General features: G+C 35.6%; 3 protein-coding genes across 5 annotated transcripts; 1 reads left to right on the top strand and 2 right to left on the bottom strand.

Moving 5' to 3' along the window:
• Position 1: 1 nt before the first annotated feature.
• LOC118750978 lies at positions 2–1,133 on the bottom strand (the record flags this gene model as incomplete). The annotated part of the gene is made up of 3 exons (XM_036485738.1): positions 951–1,133; positions 731–892; positions 2–649 (listed from the first exon to the last, which is right to left on the bottom strand). Coding segments are annotated over exons 1-3 (840 nt in total), but the record flags the coding sequence as incomplete, so codon positions are not given.
• LOC118750943 lies at positions 996–4,330 on the bottom strand. Its single transcript, XM_036485699.1, has 3 exons — positions 4,205–4,330; positions 3,847–4,144; positions 996–1,057 (listed from the first exon to the last, which is right to left on the bottom strand). Exons 1-3 carry the CDS (start codon positions 4,232–4,234, stop codon positions 996–998), a joined length of 390 nt encoding a protein of 129 aa, XP_036341592.1. The 5' UTR covers positions 4,235–4,330.
• Positions 4,331–6,357: 2,027 nt separating this feature from the next.
• LOC118737524 (ras-like protein 1) lies at positions 6,358–9,910 on the top strand. 3 transcript variants are annotated; one of them, XM_036468112.1, is made up of 5 exons: positions 6,358–6,432; positions 7,227–7,572; positions 7,654–7,794; positions 7,867–7,982; positions 8,053–9,910. In XM_036468112.1, exons 2-5 carry the CDS (start codon positions 7,434–7,436, stop codon positions 8,227–8,229), a joined length of 573 nt encoding a protein of 190 aa, XP_036324005.1. In that variant the 5' UTR covers positions 6,358–6,432; positions 7,227–7,433; the 3' UTR covers positions 8,230–9,910. The 3 variants fall into 3 exon arrangements, with proteins under 3 accessions (XP_036324005.1, XP_036323989.1, XP_036323997.1); XM_036468096.1 differs by having other exon boundaries at positions 6,395–6,553; XM_036468104.1 differs by lacking the exon at positions 6,358–6,432 and adding an exon at positions 6,645–6,726.
• The last annotated feature ends 319 nt before the right edge of the window (positions 9,911–10,229 follow it).

The following is a 10,229-nucleotide window of genomic DNA, read 5'->3' as shown; positions in this document are numbered from 1 at the left end:
TTATAAGCATATTTTTTGTTGGTTCAATAACGTTTCTTTCTAAATCCTGCTTTCTCGTATTGATACTCTTTAGTTGGTCCGAAGTTTTTGTGGTGGTTTTCAAGATGTTTCTATTATTTGCCTCCGGTTTGTCCCTCTTTTTTACAGCCTTTTCTTCTGCCCTGGTTTCCTTGTAATTAGTCTTTCCTTTTTCCGACTTCTTACTGCTCTCGTCATTGATAGGCTCTATCTTCCAATAACCCAGAGTTGATATATTAGCACCCTCGTCGTGTTGTAAGCCTGTCGACACATTATTTTCATCCCCATTAACTTCGCTCTGTTCGCCGTTTTGATTTTTTAACCACTCCAAGCGTTTGCAAGCTATAATCTTCTGTGCTTTTAAATTTTGTCGATTTTTGCGCTTCTGCTCCGTCCGTAAGATTTTAACACGCCTTTTGCTAGCTTGCATCAGCTCTTTCTTCCATGCATTGTTTTCGTCAGTAAGCCCCAAGTTTTCTTTTAAAACATTAACTAGATCGTGCATGAGCTTATTGACCGCAACCATTGCCACGGCCATCTCTTCGGGTGAACATAGTCCATTTGTTAAAATAGCAGAGGGACTCTTTTCTAATACCAAGACACGTTTCATCAAATCGATGCATTTCAACTTCTATTTGAATTTTGTAATACACACATTTATTGCGATTATTTTTTTTAAGTGGATATAAGATTTGTAGTTGAACTTACTTACCTTTAACTCCTCCAAACACAATGTGGCCTTGCGGAAGCGCTCTTTATTTTTTTCATATTCTGGCTTTTTCTCAAGTATATATTTGAGTTTCTTAATTTTTTGTACTAATTTTTGAACAGTCTGTGTCTTTATCTTTTGTATTTTTTTCTTATTGGTGATTACCTGCCGAAAAATTGTATTGCTTACTAAGAATATTTTCGCAAATCATAAATATATTTACCAAGTTATTGAACTCTAATTTATTTATCATGTTCTAGTTTTCTAATCAATAAAATACACATTTATATACGGATCCCACACCGTCTGCCTCTTGTCGTTTGTGTATGGCTGTGTTCAAGGCGAATTCGAACAAGGTACCCAATAAACATTAAACGTAGTTAACAATTCGAAAATGATTGGAAAACCAATATATTTTTCGAGTCTCACCTTCGATAACTAATGTGGAATAGATTAGTATTCGATTCGAGAGCTAGGTCATTCTCCAGAAAAACGGAACCTTCGTTATCCAATTATTTTTCCTTCGTTATAAATTCGAAATCCAGCCCATTATCGAATTGAAATTTTAATGAGCGAGAGTGATTTTCTTTTATTTCCCTTAGAAAATGAGCTGGATTACACTTCCTCTCTTGTTACCAGTGACTGGACTTCTACCACATTGTGGTAGATCGGCCACGTTTTTGAGCATCTACCACATCTACCACACAAGGTCTGAAATCTACCACATATTCGCGTTTTTGAGTGTAGTTTTATTTCTGCTCGACATAATTTTCTTAATTTTAAGAGCAAACATTTTCCAACACTAAACACTAACAATTCAATCTTTCGACAGGAAACTGGGTTTTACTATGTTAAACACGGCAATTTTTGTGAAAGTATTAGCACGCTTCAGTGCATCTAAAGTTTCTAAAGCGATAAAAAGAAAAGCTGCCAGCACTCCGCAAGGTTGTAGAAATCTTTCAAAATATGTTCGAAAAATATCTTGATATGGAAGGAACTGCTTTACACTGTCAAGGAAAGAAATTGTCAAAACTCAAAACAATTTTTAGCAACTTCAATCTTGCACTTTATTAAACTAAAATATATTTTTTTAGATTCTAATTAAAAGGATTGCAATTTCGGTCAAACCTTGCAGAATTTTTTTTAATTTTTTGTACAAAGTTTGATCCAAAGCCTGCGATCAACCATATTTTTTTGAAATCTACCACATTTTTTTCCAGATTCTACCACACAAATTTTTTCAAGTCCGATCACTGCTTGTTACTATAGTTTTAATTTTTTCCAGTATTTCCAATGCACTATGAACGTTCTAGGTCTAGGTTCAGACAGAGAAACTTTTGTCGCGGCAACTAGTTACTTGTTAGGGAGGGGGAGACGTGAAAGGGGAAAGGGCACCGAGTTGCTCGTGCTCGGGAAACACGCTTTGTGCTCTCGTTCGTCTGAGTAATTCTAGTTGGCCGTTCATAGCTGACAACAATAATTGTGTACAAAAGGATTTCTCTGTGTGAACGCGAAGGGTAACACCAAAAGAGAAATTGCCGACAATGAGCTACAAAAGTTTCTCTGGCTAGTCTAATTAAACAACAATAATCGTATCAATATTTCACGATAAAAGTTGTATCGCAAGGGTCAGCGTTGCCATTTTAGCCGTTTTCCGGCTAGATTTAGCCGGTTATGATAGCAACTAGCCGGAGAAAATTCGATCTAGCCGGCAGCCGATTTGTTAGCCGGTTTGTAAAAAAAAGTTAGCCGTTTTTAGCCGATTTTACTATTTGCCTAATTTTCAGGTGCAAAAAGTAAACAAGTTGTTCGAAAGCAATAATGCAGACCCAATGAAGATTTTTAATGAACTCAATGGCCCGTAGTCATAGTCAAAATAAAGTCGACTTTAAAGTTAGTTGCAGCTTTTTGACATAATTTTCAATGGGATATCTGTCAAAAAAGCTGCAACTAACTTTAAAGTCCAATGTTTTACTTTCGCATCTAACGGGTGATTTTTTAAGAGCTTGATAACTTTTTTTTTAAAAAAAAACGCATAAAATTTGCAAAATCTCATCGGTTCTTTATTTGAAACGTTAGATTGGTCCATGACATTTACTTTTTGAAGATAATTTCATTTAAATGTTGACCGCGGCTGCGTCTTAGGTGGTCCATTCGGAAAGTCCAATTTTGGGCAACTTTTTCGAGCAAAAAAAAAAAAAAAAAAAAAAAAACTTCGGAAATGTTGTCTTCCAAAGCTGGAATAGTTGCTGGCTTATTTCTGTAGACTTTAGACTTGACGTAGCCCCACAAAAAATAGTCTAAAGGCGTCAAATCGCATGATCTTGGTGGCCAACTTACCGGTCCATTTCTTGAGATGAATTGTTCTCCGAAGTTTTCCCTCAAAATGGCCATAGAATCGCGAGCTGTGTGGCATGTAGCGCCATCTTGTTGAAACCACATGTCAACCAAGTTCAGTTCTTCCATTTTTGGCAACAAAAAGTTTGTTAGCATCGAACGATAGCGATCGCCATTCACCGTAACGTTGCGTCCAACAGCATCTTTGAAAAAATACGGTCCAATGATTCCACCAGCGTACAAACCACACCAAACAGTGCATTTTTCGGGATGCATGGGCAGTTCTTGAACGGCTTCTGGTTGCTCTTCACTCCAAATGCGGCAATTTTGCTTATTTACGAAGCCATTCAACCAGAAATGAGCCTCATCGCTGAACAAAATTTGTCGATAAAAAAGCGGATTTTCTGCCAACTTTTCTAGGGCCCATTCACTGAAAATTCGACGTTGTGGCAGATCGTTCGGCTTCAGTTCTTGCACGAGCTGTATTTTATACGGTTTTACACCAAGATCTTTGCGTAAAATCTTCCATGTGGTCGAATAACACAAACCCAATTGCTGCGAACGGCGACGAATCGACATTTCACGGTCTTCAGCACAACTCTCAGAAACAGACACAATATTCCCTTCTGTACGCACTGTACGCATTCGTGTGGTTGGTTTAATGTCCAATAAAGTAAACTGAGTGCGAAACTTGGTCACAATCGCATTAATTGTTTGCTCACTTGGTCGATTATGTAGACCATAAATCGGACGTAAAGCGCGAAACACATTTCGAACCGAACACTGATTTTGGTAATAAAATTCAATGATTTGCAAGCGTTGCTCGTTAGTAAGTCTATTCATGGTTGGTGTACTGGTTGGACTCTTGAGTAACTCATTTTCATCTGCAGCTATTGGCGACTCTTCCTCATCGGTCAGCACGGCATCTTCATCAAGCAGAGCATCTTCATTGGTGATAGCTGAATCTTCCAATGAAATGTCGCCATCAATTAGTGCCGTCTGCAGGCGGTCTTGAAGTTCCGTTTTGTTGCCAGTGGTAGCAAGGCCACGCACTTTAAGCTCACGTTTCAAATCGGCCACCTGGTAAATATAAATAGTTTTTCTGATATCTATTAATGATTTAGATTCAGCGAATCTCACCTTCATTTTAGTAACTTCCGATTCAGGCATGGTTTTGTGTATTTTTTTTTTATTAGCTTTCTATAAATTAAAATTCGCGATTTCAGCCTCCTTTCTGTTTTTCGTTCAATTACACAAACACACAAAGAAGTGCCACTTTGACGTTTTCTCCCTGGGGTATGTTCAAGCAGCGGTATTAAAATTATAGCTATAGAATAGTGCAATTAGTCACGAATGTAATCCCAATGATATGTAAAACCGTAACTTAATTAAAAACTACACGCAGTTGTCCACAAAATATTAGGATTGATCTTTAGTTTATTTAGGGCCGATTACTCAACGTCTGGTTTAACACTAATCTGTTGTTGCATGGAGTCGAAGACGTCGATAACGCTGTTTAACCGCAGATTAGTGTTAACCAGAGTTTGAGTAACCGGCCCGTAATGTTTATATTTTTTTTTATAAAAGTCTAGCAACACCATATAAATTCAGATTTCAAATTTTGTGCAAGAATTATAAAAATTCGCAAATTTTCACCCAAATTTCAAACTTTTTAATCAGAACCTATAGGAAAAATTGTGGTATGCAGTTTTGTAGCCTAGTATATTGCAGTACAAGTCCCAAGCTGCTAAAAAATGCCGTTGGTTTTTGACAATTTTTGTTTGGCGGGCAATGTCTTCCGTATAAAAGAAAATTGTCGAAAAAACTTGAAACACCTTCAACCAAAAAATTTCTTAAAGATCAACGGAATTTTTTAGCAATTAAATTAAATGGGCTACGAAACTACATACCACAATTTTTTCTAAAGATTCTGGATAAAAAAGTTTGAAAGTTGGGTGAAAATTTGCGAAATTTTTTATCATTAGAGTTTTGACATTCCCTTAACTCTCTTACAAAAGGTTGCACACACACCCACACCCACACAAAGTACCTTGCTAAGGGAGCCGATTTTGTTAAGAGGGAACGAGAAAACTGTTTTCTGAGCAAACCTTTTAAAATTGAATCATGCATATTCCTAGTCGGCAACAGCGTTGCCATTTTAGCCGTTTTCCGGCTAGATTTAGCCGATTTTGATAGCAACTAGCCGGAGAAAATTCGATCTAGCCGGCAGCCGATTTGTTAGCCGGTTTGTAAAAAAAAGTTAGCCGTTTTTAGCCGATTTTACTATTTGCCTAATTTTCAGGTGCAAAAAGTAAACAAGTTGTTCGTAAGCAATAATGCAGACCCAATGAAGATTTTTAATGAACTCAATGTTTTACTTTCGCATCTATGCTTCCTAGTGGTTATTAGCGCGGACACATTTGATCCTATATGCTCCCCGTTGGAACCATACCTTGCTCCATTTCCTCAGTTTTATCACAGTTTTGAAGAGTATTTAAAAACAAAAGTAAGCACAAACGCTTTTGACCACGAAGCCGATAAAATAATTCGAGAAAATGGTCGCTATTTTATTATCACTTTAATAAAGGAATTACGCCAACGCCTCCCTACAAATATTGCCACACTAAAAAAAATTGACTTTTTTCGGTTGGAAATGCATTAAGAGTAATTAAACCAAAAGTATTTGTCCAACTACAGCAACAAAAACACAAATATAATGCCGACGAAATAACATCCATAGAGATGCAATGGCAACGGTTAACGTTACATACCTGGAGTAATTTAGACTCAACTGTAAAATTTTGGGCCGAAGTTTATCAATTTCGAAATGCCTTAGGAGAAAACCCTTTTGCTGACCTTTGCAACCTAGTTTTTAGTTTTCTTGTTTTGCCTATAAGTAATGCAGAAGTAGAGCGAATATTTAGTTCAATGAATATAATAAAAACTAAGCAAAGAAATCCAATGTGCGTTAAAACGTTAAACGCTATTTTATATATAAGATACGGTTTAAAACGTGAAGAAAAATGCTGCCATAATTTTACTGTAGATGACGATCTCTTAAAATTAATGAATTCAGGTGATATATACAATAGTGATTTATTTGATGATGAGGAATATACACTCGATATAAATTAATGGTGTTAACTAGTCTTTCGTTTCTTGCGATTTATTTAAATAAAGCATGTGGATTTTCACTAAAACATTTTAGCCGTTTTTAGCCGCTTTTTTTTGCCAATCTAGCCGGTCGGCCCAAAAAGTTCTGGCAACACTGGCAAGGGTACAGAAACGCGCTACTGGAACGCACTAAATGAGTGCGCTTTCAAATACAACCCTGGCAAGATGGCGACGAAACGAACCTGAGTTGAAAGGTAAAACGAAAAAAACGGGGCGGAAAGTATCTTGTTGAAAAACGTATATTTTGCAGTGAAACTGTTGGGGAAAATATAAACAAATTAGTCTTCTTACTAAGGTGCGGCTGGTGCGAAAAGGGTACGAAACAGATTTCCCATTCTAATATGAAATATGTACAATTAACTTCATGTATCTGAACAATTTATGTGAACTAAAAAACTATGGGAAGAACAAGAATACAGTGGAACAATGGCAACATGATTTTCTGAGATTTGTAATGTAATCGAATGGTGCGTGCGAAAAACACTAGTGTAAGCAAATGGTGATCCTCATAGTGCATCAATCTTGATATTATAACATCGATTGTTTTTCTTATAACGGCTGTGCTTGGGATGAACCCCCAACCGAAAGCGGCGCACCTAGGTTGTGTTCTTGATTGGGAGAACGGGAGCGTTTTACCCACACACATCTGAACAATTTTTGTTGCACTCACATATGTTATGGGCGTATGTGCAACCGCTGGAGAAGTGCAATGCACGGTATTACATATATGTATGTAGGCACTGTTTTCATTTGATATAAATTCGGGACATAATTGACTCAAAATGAGTCACTCGCAGCGCCGAACAATTCAATAAGAACACGGCGACAAAAAAACATCGCCGTCTGGATGACTCTTATATTAATTAATTTTAATGGGCAACCTGCAACTCCGATGATATTAATCTTCCATCGTGGTTTAGTCTGTATATAAAAACATTGTCATATACATACCAGGCTACATTTTTTTCTGTACTTTTTTTATTTATAGGAAAATAATAGCATTTACAGGTTAACAGCCTTAATTAATGTTTAGTATATAAAAGGAGAAAAAACGTATAGCGAGACCACAAAAATCAACAAAATTTACGTTTAAGGGTACTTGCAGAAGCCGTACGGGCTTATCAGTACTTCCAAGTTCACTCCCAACAAAGATTAAATCGCCCTTTATAAACAAAAACTATAACAAGAATCAAAAATGACGGAGTACAAATTGGTAGTCGTGGGCGCCGGAGGTGTTGGCAAATCTGCACTCACAATCCAATTGATACAAAATCATTTCGTAGACGAATACGATCCTACGATCGAAGATTCCTACAGGAAGCAAGTGGTTATCGGTAAGTATCTGAACATTGTTCCAAACAATATCTATTTGCACTCTCGATACATATAAAACACTAAATTTTTCTACGTTTCAGATGGCGAAACGTGTCTTTTGGATATTTTAGATACCGCCGGCCAAGAAGAGTATTCAGCTATGCGTGACCAATATATGCGCACTGGTGAGGGCTTCCTGCTCGTATTTGCTGTAAACAGCGCGAAATCTTTTGAAGATATAGGTAGATTATCAATAACTATAATAAATTCGCTGTTATCAATTTATATTTATAATTGGTTCTTTTTTCCACCAGGCACATATCGAGAGCAAATAAAGCGCGTTAAAGATGCCGAAGAGGTGCCAATGGTGCTGGTGGGTAATAAGTGCGATTTGCAAGCATGGGCGGTAAATATGAGCCAAGCCAGAGAGGTAAGTAATACACTTAAAAAAAAAAGAAAACCTATATTTATTAACGTAAAAATTAATAAAAAAAATTCAGGTGGCTAAACAGTACGGCATTCCATTTGTTGAGACATCTGCAAAGACAAGAATGGGTGTAGATGATGCATTTTACACATTGGTACGTGAGATTCGCAAGGACAAAGAGCATAGAGGGAAAAAGGGTCGTAAACATCACAAGCTACCCCATCATAAATTCAAATGCGAGTTACTATAAATGATTCTTGTATGAAGGCCTGAAAAGATTAAGTAACCTACGCATTCGGACAACCAGACTACATTATAATAAACCAAACAACGACACAACGAAAAACAACCATACATACATTCGATCAGAAGTTAGCCTGTGATGAGAAGGCTGTAATAGATGAGCCAGCAAATACATAAATACATACAAATGTGACCACAGTGAGAACCGGAAATTAACACATAAAGTACATATTTTTTCATTAAAAAAAAATCAGCATAATACATACTATACGCACACGCATAAAAGGCGCAAAATTTTCACAAACGCACACACACAGACGAATCATAACGCACATAGGAAACACACAAAAAAGATTAAAAAAATTCAAATGCGAATTGCAGAAAGATGTGCATACTCTGAATATAATCAGAAAACAAAAAAGTGGTTTACTAATTTCGTTTAAAACGATGAATTTAACATATTGCATGTGGTTTATTAATATCCTGAAATTTTAATATATGGCCAAAGCAAAAGAATGGAAAAGAAATTATTAAGGTATCGAAAGTCAAGACATCTTCAAAGTATATGTAAATGCACGTTTCTTTTTAATACGTTTTAATTAACTCTTTTATAACTTTTGTGTGTGTTTGCAAATTAAGTTTTAATTTAACCTAGTATGGTTCAATACCTTTATGCTTCACCTTATGTGTATTTTTGAAAGTTAATTTTTAATTTACACTATTATGATTCAATATTTTTATGCTACTTGGTATTTCAATTGTGTTCTACTCGTGCTGTCTCTTACTACATTTATACGTAAGCTATTTGCAAATAAAAATAATTTGCATATACCTGTTTGCACGACAGTGAAAAACTATTAATCAACGTTGCCTGATTATAAAAAGGGAAAAATATGACCATCGAACAAGAAAATAGACCTAAAAATTGCAACGTCTTGCGCCATATTTGCAAATAATACTATTAATCTTATATTGATTTGCGTTAGTTATTTGCATTTAAATAATTAACTCTGTTTATTCGGAAAAATTACAATTTATTTGCGAATAATCCCTGACTTCCAAAATATAAAAATACAAAGCGTCAGAATGTTTTATTTCTTAAGCATACCAGATTAAAACGTCCAGCTAGTGAAACTTTACTAGTAACTAGAATTCAGGCGTAAACAGCCGCACCTGCTGTGGTTGAGAAAAGGAAAAGACCAAGGCTTTGAATTTTTACATTTTGGAATTCAGGTCATGCATGCGTATAAACGTAGTACATATATATTTGATATATGTATATAATATAGATATCTATATTGATAGTAAGTTAAGAAATTATACTACCGCCTATAATTATGCAATGTTGCGTGCTAAATATTCGTATCGCTTTATGTAACGAGTACTTTTGTAATTTTAATTAAAACTTATTGGGCAGGAGCGATTGTTGGCAGAATATCTGCAACGATATATGTATATGTGTCAAAAATAATTTTTTGATGTCAAAACACCCTAATCAGCCCATTTCTGTAAAATCTCAAGTTATAACTTGCCCCATATTTAACATTCTTTGTTGCGTCTTTTGTGAATACGTGACTGCTATTTTTTTATCAATGTTAATTGAAACTCATAAAAAACCTATGACAATTTGTTAAAATAAACTCATTTAAAACTACGATAATGATGAAAGCTACGACAAACTAAAATGCTATGCTAAGTGGACCAGCTGCAACGCACAAAAGGCAAAACCTACATATTGTTACCTTAATGCACAAAAGCCCTAACCAACATTTATTTTACAGAAGCAACAATAAAAAAAACAAAAGGAATATCAGATAGGGCTTTTTAAAAAGTGGCATGTAACTCCATTGTTTTTGGTACTAACATTTCAAAATTTTTATAGAAGATATATTTTAATACATCCTACCAAAATCTGTGAAAAATGCAGTTTTGAAAAAACTGTTGGTTAGGGCTTTTATAAATTAAGGCAACGACATGTAATTTCTGTTCTCTCAATCAATTTGCGTT

This window comes from Rhagoletis pomonella, unplaced genomic scaffold (genome assembly GCF_013731165.1).
Source record: "Rhagoletis pomonella isolate Grant_MI unplaced genomic scaffold, Rhpom_1.0 Rhpom_scaffold_00001, whole genome shotgun sequence".
Taxonomy (NCBI): Eukaryota; Metazoa; Arthropoda; class Insecta; order Diptera; family Tephritidae; genus Rhagoletis; species Rhagoletis pomonella.
The sequence above is the reverse complement of the archived record's forward strand: the minus strand, read 5'-3'. Positions and strand labels throughout refer to the sequence as shown.